This window comes from Marmota flaviventris, chromosome 1 (genome assembly GCF_047511675.1).
Source record: "Marmota flaviventris isolate mMarFla1 chromosome 1, mMarFla1.hap1, whole genome shotgun sequence".
Taxonomy (NCBI): domain Eukaryota; kingdom Metazoa; phylum Chordata; class Mammalia; order Rodentia; family Sciuridae; genus Marmota; species Marmota flaviventris.
In genome coordinates, this window is record NC_092498.1 from 216,099,571 (window position 1) to 216,118,312 (window position 18,742).

At 55.3% G+C, this 18,742-nt stretch overlaps 1 protein-coding gene across 2 annotated transcripts in view; it reads left to right on the top strand.

Annotated features, from left to right (window-relative positions):
• Positions 1 to 18,742, top strand: part of Insr (insulin receptor) — a 125,006-nt gene that overhangs the window by 4,901 nt on the left and 101,363 nt on the right. For both annotated transcript variants that reach the window (XM_027954915.3, XM_071603379.1), the window contains exon 2: positions 10,650 to 11,201. In XM_027954915.3, the coding sequence (XP_027810716.1) occupies positions 10,650 to 11,201 (552 nt within the window). The remainder of the gene's footprint in view (positions 1 to 10,649; positions 11,202 to 18,742) is intronic.

Here is an 18,742-nt window from a genome sequence, read left to right on the forward strand (position 1 = left end):
TATTTGTAACCCTCAAGTCAATGCCCGTGACACATTTGCGGTCATTTAAGAATTTTGAGTCTTGAAGCCGAGGACAAACGGGGTGATCCTCTCCTGCCTTCCTTCGACCCTCGTGCTGTGGGTCTCTACCAGCCTCCTGTGGAGGACTGAACAGCTGTTCTTTTTGGAGCCTCGGGTTTGGCATTTTGTATGTGTGTTGTTGTTGTTGTTGATGATCTGGTGTTTAAAATGACCCTCAACCACAGTGTGCTGAAGTGCCGAAGTCTGTCCCTGAGGCGGCGGACCTCAAGTCGGGCGTGATGGCACACGCCTGTAATCTCAGCACTCAGGAGGCTGAGGCAGGAGGACCACAAGTTCAAAGCCACCCTCAGCAACTTAGCCAAGCCCTAAGCAACTTAGTAAGACCCTGTCTCAAAATAAAATTTAAAAAGGGTTAGGGATGTGGCTCAGTGGTTAAGCGCCCCTGGGTTCAGTCCCTGGTACCTAAAAAAAAAAAAAAAAAAGACGTTTCATTCAGGCACAAGAGCTAGCCCATAGTTCTGCTGGCTGTGAGCTCCATGTTCTTGAAACAATATATGTGAAATAAAGTGTCTTTCAACAGAAAAAACCCACAAAGCAAGGTTACGCAGTGATCTGTTGATGAAAGCCTTGCCGGCAGCTTGGAGGAAATCATACCTTGTATTTTTCCTGGGAAAATGGCTCAGTACTCACCAATCCAGTGTCCCGGGGCGCGCCAGTCCACCCGGGGTGCGCATAGAACAGAACCACCGCCAACAAGGAGACTCAGCCATAGGTGGTTTTTGCATACGCGGTTTAAAATTTGTGCACTTGAGCTTGTGGTTTCCCATTTAGAATCCTCTGGAACTCACATGCCCTTTTTGCGGTGTTTCCGTGGGTGGGCAGGTCCTTGCTCACCTTTCAGAGAGTTCACACCATGGCACAGAATCCCCAGCCTGTGTTTTCTTGAGGAGGTCCAACTCTGCCAGGTGCGGTGGTGCAGCTGTCTCCCCAGCTACTTGGGTGTCCCTCAGGGGTCAGAGCACTTGCCCAGCGTGGGTGAGGCCCTGGGTTCCATCTCCAGCACCCTAAAATATCAAGAAATAAAGTCCAACTCTGGCGCCAGGGAGTGCCAACATGGCTTTTGGGACTTCAAGATGAGCTCTTCCGAGAGGTCAAGTGCAGACTGGCCTCAAGTTCCAGTTGGAGTTCCAGTTGAACTTGTAACTTTTAATTTCAAAGCCGGCTTTTCCCTTTAATTCCTTAAGCTGACGGAGTGTCCTCAGGTGTCCAGGGCAGCTCCTGGCGCAGGGCAGTACTGACTCGTCCTCTTTTCTGTCTTTTGTGGAAAAGTGGAAAACGGGTGCTTTCCAAATGCTGCTGGGTTGGTCAAGAGCATGCCGAGGTCATGGTCCAATGGGAAGGGACACGGGAGTGGAGAAGCCACTGCTCTGATTGCTTTTCTGTGACTTCTGGTGTCACCCTGTCCCCAAGCTCGTACCCATGGTATCCTTCCGCAAGACCAGCAGAGGGATGTTCCCAAGTGTTTCTTTACGTTCACTCGATGGCATTGTGTCAGTGCCGTCGGTTACCAGGGTCTTTTGGTCTTGGACCTCTGCAGGGCCTCTCTGGACTGGCCTCACTTCCTGGACCTCTGTGTTTCCCTGGATGCATGGTCACCACCCTGTGCCTAAGGGGCATCTCCTTTCCTACTCTGATCCTTCCGTTCCTCCCAGCTGAGTCCCTTGCGTTGCACACCTCTGTCCTTCAGGGTATTGACTGCCCCTCCGTGCATGCCCCGCAGTTTCCAGGGGAGCCCATCTGTCCCACTATGGCTGCCCTGACTTCTTTTTTGGTATTGCAGATTGAACCCAGGGGCGCTTAACCACTGAGCCACATCCCCAGCCCTTTTTATGTTTTACTGTGAAGTAGGATTTCCCTAAGTTGATTAGGGCCTCACCAAGTTGCTGAGGCTGGCCTCAAACGCACAGTCCTCCTGCCTTGGCCTCTGAGCCACTGGGACCACAGGCGTGTGCCTCTCTGTCTTCTGGATATGGCTTCCTGGTGTTACATGGTGGAATTTGCCTTTTAGGGCCCGTCTTTCCTGGTAGAGCCTGGATCCATGGACTTTGTGGGTCTCCTCTCCTTCCTTCTGACATTGTCTGCCATCCCCCAGGGAGAGGGAATTCTGGGAATGCCGTTGGCCTTGGGCCCCGGGCTTCTTTCCTCTTCCACGCCTCCCACCACTGCGGCTTCCTCCTTGCCGGTGCTTGGTTTGTTGGAAGGTTCCCCTTGGTACATCCTCTGAGTGTGAGGCTGCTGTGAGAAGGTTCCAGAAAGAGGATGTGGCTGCTGAAGGTCCACCGCAGCCCTCTTTCACCTGTAGGTCACAGAGTGACTGTTTCCTTTTTCTGTCTTCTGATTGCCCGTTGTTCGCATCCTGCTCTCCTCTCTTCCCAGGTACCCCCTGCCTGTCCCCCAAGGAGGTCGGCAGAGGGACCGTCCCCCCTGTTCATATATCATCCTTTCATTTGGGCTCACGAGTCATCCAGACTTTCTAGAAGAGGAAAGAATGGAGGCTCAGAGATGGACCTATTTTGCTTAGGGTCACACAGCAAAGGTGAGGCAGAGCTGGGATTTGAGCTTAAGTTCTCATCACAAAGTGCCCCAGACTGGGTGGCTTCAAGAATAGCACTTTATCTTCTCACAGTTCTGGAGGCTGGAAATCCCAGGACAAGGTGTCCGCAGTGTTGGTTTCTTCTGAAGTCTCTCTGCCCAAGTTCCTGTAGGGCTGCTAGTCTCACCAGCATCCTCACCTCCCTGCGCTGGGCCAGAAGGTCCTCCAGCCCCTCCCACCTCAGGCCCCTCCCACCTCAGGCCCCTCCCACCTCAGGCCCCGCCCACATCAGGCCCCGCCCACATCAGGCCCCGCCCACATCAGGCCCCGCCCACCGCCAGCCCCAGTCCACGCCCCCCCCACCTCCATGGAGAAGGCGTTGTGGCTTTTCCAAGGTGCTGGGGAGGAACCCAGGGCCTCGGGTGCCCTCCGCACGTGCCCGCAGCCATGCTCCAGCTCACTTTCTGCCCTCAGCCACCCGGGACAGCCCCGGGACTAAACTGCACAGCTAGAAGGCCACTGGGCTACCAGTCTTCCTCCCTCCTCGGACCTGGCTCCTCTTCTGTTCCTGTCCCTGGAGATAACCAGAGTCATATATATATATATATATATATATATTCTTTTTTTTGATGTGTGCGTCCGTGGGTACTTGTCTAGAGAGCAGTGTTTGTGTACAAGCCAGTACATTTCTTTGCCTTTTCACGGAAGTGATACCGTGTCACCCAACCTGTCACCTGCTGTGCTTTGCTCTTAATGACACATCCTGGAATCTTTCCATATCCACCATGGCTCAGCTTCCTGGTTTCAGTTTTAAAATTTATTTTTTTAGTTTTTCTTTTGAGGCAAGGCCTCACTAAGTTGCTGAGGCTGGCCTTGAACTTGCCATCCTCCTGCCTCAGCCTCCCAAGTAGCTGGGATGACAGGCATCAACCCTGAGCCGGGCTCCTGGTCTCTTCCTAGGGCAGCCCATCATGCCTGTGGCCCGTGGGCCCGAGCCTGTTCAAAACCATTTTTAAATGGTCGAGCAAAGACTCAAATTTCTACTTCATAACCCATGAGAAATATGTAATTTGAATTGCAATCCCTCTCCCTCCTTGGAGGGTGCTGGGAGTTGAACCCAGAGTCTCACCCATGCTCGGCAAGTGTTCTGCCACCAGCTGCACCCCAGCCTGTAATGCCTCTAAATACAGTTTTATTGGAGCACAGCCTTGGTCATTTGTTTATATCTTGTTCGTGGTGGCTATAAAGGGAGAATTCGGTAGCTGTGACTGAGATCGTATCTGTCACCCATAAAAGTGGAAACATTCTCTGACTCCTCTTAGGAGAAGTTGGTCAAGCCCTGCATTATATCATTGCAGCCGAGACCTAAACATGTGTCGAGATCACCTGCAGATTCCTGGGCCCCTCTTCCAGAGTTTCCAGTCCATGAGGTCAGGGTGGGGGAGGAGAGGACAGGAGCACTGGCATTTCTAATGGCTCCCGGGTGATGCTGCTGGCCCAGGGGCCCCTGTTTGAGAACCACTGCATTAGATGGATGGACCTCAGTTGAACTGACAAGCCCCTGGTGATGGACAGCTACATTGCTTCTGGGTTTTGGTGTTAAGGTCAATGCTGGGTCGAACTATTCAGATTGCTCCTCGGAACCCACCCGAGGGGTCCAGAAGAATCTGCATTTATAAAGTTCCTGCCACCGGTCCCATGGCCTCCCCTCTCCCTTCCAGCCCCACTCAGGTGCCTAGGTCTCTGAGGGCCCACGGCGGGCTTCCCTGTGACATTTACCATGATATTTACGTAGCTGTCTTCCCTCTCATCTCCTCTGCACCTGCTGTCCCACTTGCCAGTTCCAGGAAAGGTGATGCCCAGAAAGGTTAGATCACTCACCCAACGTCACACAGCTGCCAAATGGCAAGTCTGAATCTCACAGGGCTCTCGGGCGTCGAGTCTGCGCAGTTCACGGTGGTGCTAACTCTGGGTTTAACGGGGTTTAACTCTGACGGCAGCGCATCACAGTTTCCTGGGCTCCTCTCCCCTCCACTCCTGTTTAGCTGCAGCCGTATTTCCTTCCAGGCCCCCCTGTGTCCAGTGTGATGCCCAGCACGCTGGGATGTCTAGCCAGTGTTTGTTGAATGAATACGGAAATGGTTTCCACGGGGCTCTCTGGCCGGCTGCAGGGCCTGCATCAGAATCTGGTTTCTGGAGGTGGCTGCCTCTTCAGCTCGACACCTCTCCTTTGCAGAAGCCGATTTTAAGAGCGCGTAGAAAATCTTAAGGGTCTCTGACTCCCGTGTGTCTGGGATCAGGATTCTGAAGACACTGGGAATTGGCTGCACTGTTCAGGCTGGAGAACACGCGGCCAGGTCCCAGTTCTCGTCCACCCTGCGAGGGTTTTGTCATGTATGGCTGCTGCTTACCGACAAGGAAACCGAGGCACACAGAGAGGTAGAGGGCATAGCTCAGCCTCACGCAGCTGGCAGGAGGCCGGGGTGGGGCAAGAAGCTGCATCTGTAGGGTTTCCAGGGTCCCCTGGGACTGGTGTGGCTGGTGACCCGGCCCCTGAGCCCAAGACTTGTTGGGGCAGGACCCCCCTGGATTTAGGAGGAAGCCGTTTTAAGACTGGAAAGAATTCAGAAAGGAACGTGTGGCCCCAGAACCGGTCACCAGGGAGCACGTGAAGAATGCTGCGACCAAGGAGCCAGGAAATTCATGGCGGGCAGCAGAGGCGTTAAGGCTCTCGGTTAGCATGGACACGTCCTCCCCTGTCCCCCCACCAGCACGTCCCCTTAGCTGCTTTCATGGTGGAGAGAGAAATCCGGGAAGACGAGGCACCTTCCCGGGCGGCTCTCATGCAGCCTTTTCTCCTGGAAAATTCTCAGGTTCCTGGAAACTCAGGAGCAGCCCTGTCCACACCGTCCACTAGGACATTCTGCTTTGGTGGATCTGTGCAATGTGGCGGCCACTCAGCTCCTGAGCCCTGGAGCTGTGGGCGGTCGGTGAGACCGAAGTTGTAGTTTTAATGAATTTAAATGTCAGCTTCAACTTTTAAGTAACTTTAATTCATGTAAATGTAAAAAAAAAAAATCAGTAATTGATTTTAACTAGAAAACTCCTGAGGGGGCTTGGAAGGACTTGGGTGTATGAATCTACAATTTCACAAAAACCTACGTCTTCGGTGATGCCCTCTGTGAACTATTCCAACAGACGGAGCCTGCGAGGTGAAACACGCTGCGTCTCCAAGGCCCCGAGTGGAACCGTCCCGCGGCCGAGCTCAGTGATCTCGGTTTAGTGTTGATTACGTGTTCGGATAAATTAGGTCAAACGGAAGCCACACCATTTCTTCTTGTATATGTTTTTCTTTTCTTTTTTATTCTTTTCGTGGTGCCGGGGGTTGAATCCAGGGCCTCCCCCAATGCTGGCCAAGGGCTTTACTACTGAGCTACATCCCCAACCCAAGCTCTGACTTCATAAAGAGAATTCATATGTGGTTTGCACCTCCCTGGCCATCCACGTGGAAAACCTATAGCTTATCATTGTCCTTGACTGTAAGATGAAATAGGCAGGTATGAATGATTCTTTTTCTAAAAAAATATATTTTTTTTAAGTTGTAGGTAGACATAATGCCTTTATTTTATTTATCTATTTTTATGTGGTGCTGACGATCGAACCCAGGGCCTCGCTCTTGCCAGGCGAGCACCTTACCACTGGGCCCCAGCCCCACCAGTGGGTGATTCCTGTTGGACTGTGCGCTCCTGTTGTGCTCCACCTCCAGGAAGCCTGTCTGGATTGTCTCAGGCTGAGTCTGGGGCTTGCTTCATTCTCCTCTGGCCCCTGAAGCTGCCCCCTGATGGTTTCCTTCTTGGTTGTGTGTGTATTTAAGAGATGGGGTCTCGCTGGGTCGTGCAGGCTGGTCCTTAACTCCTGGGCTCAAGCCATCCTCCTGCCCCAGCCTCCCCAGTGGCTGGACTACAGTGCTATCTCTGGCTTGGTTCCATTTTAGGTGGATTTGGGTGGTCACTTAGTAATTGCCGGGCGTTACCCTTAGGGACTGCCTGGGCCCTGTATCCTGCAACTGTAGCCTCGGGTTCCACGTCCGCGGATTCAGCCAGCCACGGACTGGAAATATTAGAAAAACAAAAAAAACGCAAAACGCGTCTTTACGGAAACTAGGTGAACTTTCATCCTTGTCACGGTTTCTTCAACAACACAGCGTGACGACCTTTTATAGGACATTTGTGTTCTCTTGGGTATTAGGTCATTCAGAGGCGGTTTAAAGTCCACAGGAGGATGTACGTGGGTCTTGAGCTCATCACATAAGGTCCTCGAGCGTCCGTGGATCTTGGTGTCCCCGGGGAGTCCTGGGACCACATCCTCATGAACACAGAGGGGTGACCGTACTTCTGGGCTCAGCAACGTCTGGAGTGGTCCGAGTGCTCAGGGACGTTGACTGTGAAGGAAGGGACGAGGACGATTCCCTCCCACAGATTTTCTCCAGGTTTTCATGGCATGAGAACGACTGCGTGGGTTCCCCCATTTCTGCCACATTCACCGGCTTCTTCCTGGGGCATGTTCTAGAAGGAACGGAGCTGGTGAAACTAGCACAGCGGTTTTGGGCACAGCTGCTGCTTTTGCCGACGGGATTTGGAAAGGGGCTTGCCGCCTAAGCTGCCCGCGTCACTCGGCTGGCCTCACGCTCCTGCGTGGAGCGGGCGCCTCCTCTGGGGCTTCAGTGTGAGAACCCGTGCCTCAGAGCTGGGCCCAGGTCCCCAACGTCACGATCATGTTAACTGCCACCTGGGGCCTCCTGCCTCCTGCTCTGGACCCACACACAGGGAGGCCCCAGTCCCGTGCTCCCCTTCAGAACTAGGGGCAGGGTTTGGTTCCCGCCCAGAGGCACGAGGAGGCGGCAGAGACCCCTCCACTTGCGTCTGGCCTCCTCTGGGATTTTTCTTTCCCAACAGTCAATGGCTCTCCTGTCTTTGCTAATCAGGGCGCAGAAGGCTCTAATGAGCTAAGGGCTAGATTCAGGGAAGGTTAAAAAAGTGCAGCAATTCTTTACTGTCCTCTGCAGTGCCAGCCACTCAGTCCATGTTGATGACAATGTCAGCCTAGAACTCACCCCTCAGCCCCCCGGGGAAAGCCATCTGTGGTGTCCAGGGTGCCCTCAGTGGTCCCCCAGACCTCCCCTCGGCGGTCCCCCAGAGCACCCCGCACCCTCCAGCTCGGATTCCCCACAGCCCACAGCCCTGCCTGCGTGGCCTCGGTGGGTCCTGCTCTGGCCACTCCGCACAGGCGGAATCGGACCCTTGTGTCCTTCCGTGTCTGGTTCTTGGCGTGTTTCGAGGTTGCCTGTGGTGACATGTGCCAGACGTCATTCCTTTTTCTGGCCGAGTGGCCTTCCTGTGTGGACAGACCACATCTGTTGATTCGCTTATCCCCGAGGGACTTTGCCTGTGAGTTCGTGTGTGGACGCGTGTTTCTGTCCCTAGGGCTGAAACCGCTGACCTGACCTTCTGTCCCCGGTCCGTTTCACGTTCTGGGAGCGGCCATCCCGTCCCCCAAAGCCGCTGCACCGTCCGCCACCCCCACTCGTCATGTGGGGTTCAACTTCCCTGCGTCCGCCCAGCCCTGGGCATCGCCTGTCTTTCCCGTGGTCTCCCTCCTGGTGACAAGGTGGCGGCTCACCTGGCTGCTTTCCATAGTCCTGAAGCCTTGTGGCCAGTTAATTTTTGAATGTGCATTCGGGGGTGACTTGGGGTCTTCCTGAACAGGTGGGGACAGATGCTCTTTGCATCCCCAATACGTGGAATAGAGAGTGTGACATTCAGGTTCAGAGGTGTGGACTGGGGCGTCAGAGAGAACACGGGACACCCAGTTACAGGTGAACGTCAAATGAACAACGGTGATTTAGGAGGGTCGTGTATATCCCAAACATCGCCTGGGACATACTTATCCTAAAAATCCACGTCTTACGCGAAATTCAGGTTGAATTGCTGAATCTGGCCATTCTGCCTGTCTCTGCTGGGCTGCGTGTCCTTGGCTTTGCAGCTTGGAGCTTGGGCAGGGTGGGGATGGGGCTCCTTGGGCTCGGTGCCTGTCAGTGTCTCTGTCTGTGACGCTGTTGATGTGACTGTGGCCGGGAGCCTCAGGCCTACCTGGGGGGCATGGCCCGGTGGGGCTGGCACTGGCCCCTGGTGTCCTCGAGGTGGCCTCCCAGCCTGGCCTCCGCGACCTGCTGGGTTCAGAGCCGGAGCAGGGAGTCCCAGTCACTGGGTGCCGTGGCTTTCTCCCCGAGGGCCCAGTGCCTGAGGGTGGGTTTCCCCTTATTTGCGCCTGGTCTGTCTCCCCCGGAGCGCGGTCCAAGAACCCGGCTTTCTTTTTCCCCCTTGTTGGCTTTTGCAGTGCCTTTTGAACTTGCCTTCTGTGGTGGGCTGTTCTCAGGGTGGATTTGTAAGAGGATTTGCCACTTTTCTTTGGAACAGTCCGTTTGGCTCAGCGTCTTGGAGTAAAGCAAGAGCCGAGCCGTGCGGCCCAGGCGTGGGGGCCGTGTTGTGAGCGTGCCCGGGGTGTGTCGTGCCCTGGGTGTGTCGTGCTTGTGTGTGACAGATGCCAACTTACAAGGAAGGGACACAGGAGAAGGGAGAGACCCAAGTAGGCATTCAGAGGAAAGGAAATCAGGGAAGCCCGCCTGGGGGAGGGGCATTTGACTGACTCTTGACGTCGTCGAAACAGAGTGAGCTCGCAGGGTGCCGCGCAGTGAGATCGGGTTCCCTGGGGAGGACGGCCACACCCAGGTGAAAGGTGATCAGGTCTTGACTGCTGGCCAGGAGGCTGCCGGGAGGCAGAGTCAGCTGGGCAGTGGGAAACCTGACAAAACACCCACGCCGCCTCCCCGCCCATTCCAGGTGGGCACCTTGTCCCGCAGGCCACTTCCTGATGCACCTGCCGGCCGCCCCACCCTCCGGCACCTGCCCGGGTGCAGTCCTGTAGGCCCGTTGTCTTCACTGTGGCCAGGCCACGGGGTGGGGCTCCTGGCAGGGCAGCCGGGGCGCTGCTTCTCTGCCTTTTGAAGGCAGCGGCTCCGGCCTGGGCACTGGTCAGCGGAGCCTCTCGTCCAGGGTCGAGGCGGAGTTTGGAGCGCGGGACCCAAGTCAGGTGCCCGTGAGGCTGGCGCTTTTCAATTCTTCACCTTTAAATGTATTTTTTTTTTTTTAACAAATTATTTCCGTGGTCACAGAGTAGCTGCGTGTGTTCCTGGGGACGGTGGGGTGATTCGATGCACCCACTAGATGCAGTGATCCCACAGGTCGCCAGCATTTCTGTCGCTCCCTACAGTTCTCATTTCTGCGACCTCCTGCTGTTCTGGAACACAGTCCGTTACTGCTCGCGCTGGACGCTGCCCTGCCGTGCCACTGGCCACCAGGACTCCTTTCTCCCAACTCTGTGTCCATTGACCAGCCTCTCCCTACCTCCCCGCTGCTCCCCCTCCCCAGCCTCTGGCAACCACTGTTCTGGTCTCTGCTTCTATGAGAACGATTTTTTTAGCCCCTACACGTCAGTGAGGTTTTATGGTAACGGTCTTTCTGTGCCTGGCTTGTTTCCGTTAACACAGTGTCCTCCAGGTGCATCATGTTGTCACAAATGATAGGAATTCAGCCTTTTTTTGTGGCCGAATAGTATTCCATTATGTGTGTAAATAGTATTCCATTATGTGTGTACACCCCATCTCTTTTACCCGTTCACCTGTTGACGGACGTGGGTGGCTGTCATCAAAATGACAAGAGGGAGCAAATGCTGGTAAGGACATGAAGAAAGGGGAACTCCCAAGCTGTCCTCGGGAATGTAAACTGGTAGAGTCACTGTGGGAAACAGCGTGGGTTTCCTCAAAGCACTGAAAGTGCCATCACCAGGTGATCCGGCGAGTTCTCCCCACCCTGGGAAACAGGAGCATGGAGGGCCGATGACTGTCACCGCTGGGCATATCTGAGGACCCAGTGCCTGTCGGGTGCGTCTCTCACCGTCTCGCTGTGTTTCCTTCCAGTGTGTCCCGGCATGGACATCCGGAACAACCTCACCAGGCTGCATGAACTGGAGAACTGCTCGGTCATCGAGGGACACCTGCAGATCCTGCTGATGTTCAAAACCAGGCCCGAGGACTTCCGGGACCTCAGCTTCCCCAAGCTCATCATCATCACCGACTACCTGCTGCTCTTCCGCGTCTACGGGCTGGAGAGCCTCAAGGACCTGTTCCCCAACCTCACGGTCATCCGCGGCTCCCGCCTCTTCTTCAACTACGCGCTGGTCATCTTTGAGATGGTCCACCTGAAGGAGCTGGGGCTCTACAGCCTCATGAACATCACCCGGGGCTCCGTGCGCATCGAGAAGAACAACGAGCTCTGCTACCTGGCCACCATCGACTGGTCCCGGATCCTGGACTCCGTGGAGGACAACTACATCGTGCTCAACAAAGACGACAACGAGGAGTGCGGAGACATCTGCCCGGGCACCGCCAAGGGCAAGACCAACTGCCCCGCCACCGTCATCAACGGGCAGTTTGTCGAGCGTTGCTGGACGCACAGCCATTGCCAGAAAGGTATGTCGGGGGCACCGCCAGGGGTACCGGGCAGGGCCTTCTCCAGCCCGCCCAAGGGCAGAGCCTGGGGACAGCACCCGTGGCACTCACTGGCGGGGCTGGCATGCTGTTTCTGTGAAGTCTCAGGTGACAAACACTCCAGACTCTGCAGGTCACACGGTCAGCTGTCCCCGCTAATCCCCAGGGGACCCGATGCCAGACCCCTGGTGGACGCCCGAGGCAGCAGATGGCACCCAACCTGTAGTCACTTCGCTTCTTCCTCCACTGAGATTCCTACGATAAGGTTTAGTTATAAAATACGAGCAGTCAGAGTCCCAACGATACCTACTCACAAAACAGAACCCTTAGAAGGATACACTGCAATAAGATGGCCCCCATCAATTCCCTAGCACTTTGGGGCCTTAATTAGGTAAATAATTAATTAGGGTCACCCGAACAGAAGCACCACGGGATGTCGACAGGTGGTCTGGCAGTGGGTGACTCTCAGATGGGTGGTCTCTGCAGCTTGGACACACTGGGCAAAGGGTTGATTCTCATCATGGGCAGAACAGAGCAGGATGCTTGAGATTCGTTTCCTCATGCTACTCAGAATGGTGCGCAGTTTAAAACCCATGATTTCTTTATTTCTGGAATTTTCCATTTAATATTTTCAGACCCCAGTTGACTGTGGGCAACTGGAACCGTGGGAAGTGAAACCTTGGATGGAAGGGGCTGCCAGGCTGGACTCTGTCGGTAAAGCAGGCAGGCAGCCACTGGTGGGCCAAGCATATGGGCGCAGCCGTGTTTCAATAAAACTTTATTTACATAAACAAGTAGTGGGCCAGATTTTGCCAGTGGCCATCCTTTGCCACCCGCTGTGTTGGACCCTGAATGTTCCCGTGTTCCTTGTGTTGAAAGAAAAGGGTAGGAGTGGAAGAATGTGGATTTGGTTTATAAAAAGCACTCATATCTTATTGGATTATAGAATTCAAAGGGCTCATGATAGATATTTCGGGGGGAAAAAAAAGTGCAAAGAGCAAAATGCCCATCTTCTGTCTCCGTGACTCCTGATGCAGTGTGTGGGGTGTTGCTCCCTGTGGGTAGTCGGGGGATCTCCTGTGTGGTCATTTCCTTGTCCTCTGATACTGGACACTTGGCGCATTTCCAGCTCTCGTGGGGGAAGTGGACACATCCCAGACTGGAACTTTTTCTAGGGTTTACTTCTTAAAGTCTGTTTTCCAGAAGTGGCATTCCCGGAGCAGAGGCTCTCCAGGTGGGCCGTACCCGGGGGCACCCCCTAGCGGGCCCCCAGTACCGCGGGGACAGTCCTCCACGCTCCCCTGGGGAGGGGCCCAGGAGTGCGCCCCTCTGTGATTGCCACGGGTCGTGCCTTGTGAAGCAGGTCAGGCAGCCTTTGGATTTCTCTTTCCATCCTCCTATCTTTTAGCAGCTCAGTGGCTTCTGAGAGCTCCGTCTGTCTTGCTTTCCTAGAGAAGGTGCTTCTCCTGGGCCAATTTCCAACCTTCTCGCCCAGAGCTCTGGGGTGCTCCAAGGTGGTTGTTCTCACGTCCCTCCCATAATGCATGCTTAAAAGCCTCTCTTTATCCATAAGACAAATTCCCCCCCCCCCGCCTCAATTTTCTATTTTAATTTCAATTATTATCATGAAAAACAAAAACTTCCATCCTTAAATTTGGGATCTGTTCTCATGTGTGATTCAGTGGGGGGCGTCCATTCTCCCCCAAAATGAGCCGGGGTCTCGATGGTGCTTGTGACAGAGATCTACCCCCTGGCCTGTTATGGCCTGGGTGTGTCCCCCCAAAAGCTCACGAGGGAGACAGTGCGAGGGGTTTGCAGGAGAAACGATGGGGTTTTAGCTTCACCTGATCAGTGAATTGATCCCTGGTGGGTTTAACCAGTGGTGACTGGAGGCAGGTGGGAGTGGCTGCAGGAGCCCTTCACTGGGGACGTGGCTTTGGGGTCTATATTTGTATCTGGGGAGTGGAGACTCGGTTCTCTGCTTCTTGATCACCCTGTGGGCCGCTTCCCTCCCCTACACTCTTCCGCCATGGTGTCCTGCCTCCCCTTGAGTGGAGCCGGCCTTCTATGGACTAAGACCTCTGCGACCGTGAGCCCCTACGTAAACCTTTCCTCCTTTACAGTTGTTCTGGTTGGGCCCTTAAGTCCCAGCAGTGAAAAAGCTGGCTAAAACCTGGCCCTTGCCTGGCGTCTGTTTCTGTCTGCCGTTCCCGGCACCTGGGAGATGGCTGTTCTTCCTGAGCGCTGGCTTTCTGAGGTTTTGATACCCAAGAAAGCCAGTGGTTGACCTGAGGGTTCTATCACAAAAGATAGGGGAGAGGCGCGAGGAGGGTCTTCTTGCCTGAGGCCAGAGCAATGAGGAAGCCACACAGGGCGAGTGGGTCCTGAGTAGAGTCCTTGGAACTTCATTAGGACTCCATGGAGCCCCAGAGAGCCCTTCCTGGTGCAGGGTTGGGTGGTCGGGCATGGAAGGCGGAGAGCTGAGGAGGGGAGGTGGGACAGAGAAGGGGGGGGCAGAGCTACTGTCAGCTGTGGAAAAAGCTGGAGAATGTGGGTAGGTCAGGGGCAAAGAAGCTCAGCTCTGAGGGAGGAGGAGTCTCGTGGTTGGCGTAGGTCGTGGTGGAAGGAGAGACCGCCCGGGCGTTTGGAAGTTTGTAAAACAGGGAGACTTCGGAGATGGGGACCAGTCCTGGGAGACATTAGCACGCGTGATGCAGACAGGAACTTAAAGTACTGCTCACTGGGGATGGAGGACCTGCTGGACCCTGAGATCTAGATGAATTGGGGGTGGGTGGGAGGAGGATAAACATTCTTAGTCTAGTGCTGATTTCTCCAAATTTAGGTGCTGCTTTGAAATGTCCCGGGCTCGGGCATCTTGAGGTGGAATTGAAGACGTTCCTCCGTGGATTTATTTCTGTGTCCGTGTTAGTCAAAATACTCAGAGTGGAATCACCTGTAGTTTAGTCTCTTGGGCTCCGATGTTCCGAGCAGTTTTTAAAAACTACTTAATCTTTTGATATGGAGGGCTGGGCTTGTTTTTCCAGCACTGGGGGCTTTGTCCGTGGGTGGGGCAGGTGCAGCCACTCTGGTTGCTACGACAGACACCTGGCTGGCTGGGTACGGGATCCTGGCGCCTGGCCTCCTTCTTGGCCCCAGGTGTGGAGTGAGAAGACAGGTGGGGGGCTGTTCTTTAGACCTGGCCACAGGTTCCGTGTTCTCCTTGCAAGCTTGCGTACTTACAAAGATGGTTTTCACACAGGTGAGGATTATGCAAGTTTATAAATAGCCCTGTGAACATACGCAGTAACCAGGTAGTTGTGTAACGACTCTGAACTGTATCAGTCATACATTACACAACGTCTGCGTGCGTAGCTCATGGTCTAGTCCTAGGTGTGTCCTTCAGTCAGGCAGGACTTGGTTTTCTTCATTTTAGTCCCAACAGCCAGACGTTTTTGAACTTGACCAGGTGGAACTACCTTCAAACTTGCCATAGGGATGATAACCTCCCTACCCCAGGGACTGCTCACCAGGGGACCCCGCCCCTGAGAGTGCAGCAGGATCACCTGGAGGGCTGGTTACAGTAACTGCTGGGTGGGGCGCCGTGGCACACCCTGTAATCCCAGCGGCTGGGGAGGCTGAGGCAGGAGGATCGTGAGTTCAAAGCCAACCTCAGCAAACAGCAAGGTGCTAAGCCACTCGGCAAGACCCTGTCTCTAAGTAAAATACAAAAAAGGGCTGGGGATGTGGCTTGGCAGTTGAGTGACCCTGGGTTCAACCTGTGATACTTCTCCCCACCTCCAAAAACAAAAGTTGCTGGGCTCCAAACCTGGTTCCTTGGGTCTGGATTCAGATCTGGAAATCTGCATTTCTACAAGCTCACAGGTGGTGTGGGTGGTTCAGGAACTGCCTGCCGCTCTGTACTAGGGAGTTGATAGCAGAAGTCCGGGTGTCTCCTAGCTGGTTCCCCGCCTCAGCAGCCTCGTCTTGCACCTGGCTTTTCAGGTTGCGGCGGTCACCTGAGCCCCCTTGGCTGCCTGTAGAGATGGTCACCTAAGCCCTGCGGCTGGACTGCCGCCCCATCTCTGTAGCACTCGGCTGCAGCCTTTTATTTTTTGGTTGGTTTTTTGGTAGTAAAATATGCATGACATGAAGTTCACCATCTCGCCCAATGCAGTGTCCAGCAGCACCTGGCCATTCACCTGTCCCCACTGTCCATCTGCAGGATTTAGCTTCCCAAGATGACTGTCCCGATTGAATGCTAATGCCCCAGCCCCTCTTGGCCTGGCTCCTGCCCCTCTGCCTTCAGCCTGTGTGGATCTGATGACTCTAGGGAGCTCCTGGGAGGGAGCTGCAGGACCTGACCTCATGCATCTAGTGTATTTCATGGGCACAGCGTGCTCACGGTGCACTCATGTGGTGGTGTGTCAGAATGCCCTTTTCATGGCTGAGTAGTACTCCATGGTGGGAAACTGCCTTGTGTTTGTCCGTTCATCCCTTGGTGGACATTGGGGTTGCTTCTGCATTTTAGCCACCCCGAGCCCTGCTGCTATGGACACAGTCATGTGACTCTGGTTTTTAAAATGCTTACATTAACCTGTGGCTGTGTCTTCAGAAGGTTTAGTTCACACCTGGTGGGACCTTTGAACACAAAACAGACCAAAGTAAGCCTTTAGAAGACATTCCCTGTCCTAGGTGACAGAAGCAGCCTGTGAACGGCGTTCATCAGTTCCTTTTCCCCCAACCAGAACCCCTGCCCCAGCTGGTCTCCTTTTCTGGAACTCTTGCCGGGTTCTGGGAGCACCTGGGGTGAAGGTGTTGGCTTGTCCCTACTATTTCTGCGTTCTCTATGATGCCCACTCGCCTTCCACCTGTCCCTGAAGCAAGGGACGAGCAAAAGAGCTCTCGGTGGTGAGTCAGTCCAAAGGGAAAACTAACAGCCCGGGGTGGGTGTGCTCGCCCGTGGCCTGAGGCGCGCACTGTCCACCACCTGACCACAGATTTGGGGAGAAATGTCAGGAGAGCCCACGTGTGAGGGACTCCGAGTGGGCAGAGTGGGGCCGGGCCACGGAGGCTGAGGTACGTGTGGGGACAGCCTGCTGTGTACCAGGAGCAGGGTGTTGGGTGCGGCCAACCTGCTGCCTCGTAGCTGCCCGTCCGATGGCCGACATGGAGCGGGGGACCAACCCACTTGGATCTCTGTGGGTGGGGCTCGGGACAGAGCCCTCAACTGTCCTTCAGAGTCTGAGGACGTGCCACACCCCCAAAGCGAAGCCATTAAGGCCCCGCAGGTGAGCCTTGTTGGGACCCGTCCTCGGCGTTATAGAAGGGCTCAGTCGGGCGGCTCTGGCTTCAGGTGGACTGAGCCTCAGTTTCCCTAAATGGAAAACGGGGAATTGTGGCGCTTGCTTCTTGGGGCTGTGGTTTAGGGTTAGATGACGTGAGCTGCTCCTGGCCCCGGGTCTGGTACCCGTGAACATCATGGAAGCTTCCGGCAGCTGAGCACGGTGCGTCCACCCTTTCTGGGCCCACTAGTCGCCAGATGAACCCCTGCCCCATTTCTGAGTTCTGTCTTGATGCAGAGGGGACAGTCTCCCACATGACAGCTGACGGGGTGGGCACCAGCCCCACTGCCCCGGGAGGAAGACCACCCAACCGCCAGGTGGCCCAGCGAGGGATGGCTGGAAACGCCCCCCGTGGGCCTCCCGTGGGGACCAGGAGACACAGGGTGCGCCTGACCACTGCTCTGGCCAAACCCACCTGGCGTTTTCCTGGGGGAATCGCCCCAGCTGCTCCCTGCTGGTGGAGGGATGGGTGGGGCGGGGCCTGCTGGGCGCCAGGGGAGCTGGTCAGTGATGCCGCAGGTGGGTGTGGGCAGGACAGCGGGAGGGTGAAACAGCTGCCAGCACTGCGCCTGTCCCCGCTCTGGAGGCCGAGGTGCTCCCCGCCAGAGTGAAGATGGGGTGTTTAAGGGCTGGGAAGGGGCTGCTTTGGGCAGGATTGGTACCTTCCTGATGAACCTGTCCTCCTTTTCTCCCTCTCCTCCTCTTCTGTCCCTCCCCCACCTGCTCCTCCTCCTCTTTGCCCTCATGTCCTGAGGGTCGGAATCGCCTCTCCTGCCTGTGGTTGCCTAAGCTCTTCAGCCGTGGTGAGTGGCCACCTGCCTACCCACCACAGGGTTTAGCACCTGTCCTCAGTCGTGGGTAAACAGCTGGCACAGGGTTCAGCAGGGACCGGGCAATTCTGGCTCAGAATTGGAGCTCTCTGCTGCTGAGATTTCCAGGCTTGTGGGGAAGCTGGTGCAGGGGGGAGGGTGCTGGACTGTGAGCCTGGTGGGGGGTCCCCTGGGGCTCCCGTGAGGACCAGCTCTCCTGAAGACGGGGACCTTGGCATGGTTGGTGGCATCCCTACACCCATCGTCACAACTGGCTCATAAGTGACAGTGACATCTTCAACACTCATGCCCCTAGTGCTCGCTGAGCGCCCACTGTATGCTCCCAGAACCCCTGTGCCCGCCCTGAGCGCATGCCATGCCCAAGGGCAGCGAGGCTGGGCTGGGGACAAGGAGCTCCCTCCAGGGGGAATGCTTAGCCCTCGGGCACGTGCGACATGAGGCCCTGACCAAAGGTTCACAGGCAGACTGTGGCCCCGGGGCCTCGTCCATCTCACTGGCTTCTATTTCTGTGTGACATGTAAGACTGATTTTTTTTTCTTCCCCATTTTTAAGAGATTGGGGAGAAAAAAAATACAAAGAATATTTTGTGCAGGTGAAGATGATGGGGAATTCACACTTCAGTGTTGTAAAGTGTCGTTGGAACAGGCCGCGCCTGCTCACTGGGTCTTGTCTCCAGTTGCTTCTGTGCACTGGGGAGAGCGGAGTGGTCAGAGGTCGAGTGGCCACGGAGCCCAGGGTGTGTGCTCTAGCCCTTCGCACTGGAGACTCTGTGGGTCTCTGTTCCAGGCAGGGCGAGGGGAGGGGGCTGCAGAGCACGGGTGCCACCCTTCCCCTGCAGGAGCGCTCCATGGGCAGCGGCGTTCATAGGTGGCTGGCCAGCCGGTAGGACGTGTCCCCGTGTCCCAGAGCACCCAGGTTCCCCAGCCCCCGCCTTCCCTCCAGGTGAGTCATCTCCGATCACCTGGTGGTCCTGGGCACACTCGGACCAGAGCACCCGGAAGTCACGATGTTCTCTAGATAAGGCGGCAGAACGTGGTTAAGTCACTTGCCCCCGGGTCTGCGTCACAGTCGTCCATGCGGAAAACGGGAAAATGTGATGTGCACACGTGAGAACTGAACTGAAAGAGGTGGCAGACCCGTGACCCGAGGGACCCTCTGAGGTGGTCCTTCATCTCTGTTCTGCTTTATGAAGGACATTGTGCAAAACTAGGGGGAAGGAGGGAGGGAGGGAGCCAGCGCCGCGCTGAGAAGATTCCACGGTGGTTGTAACTGCGCAGAGACGATTGGGGTTTTTTAAGTGAACTTTCAATTTTTGGACCTGAAGGATTTTATGTAGCAGGAAAGAACAAGC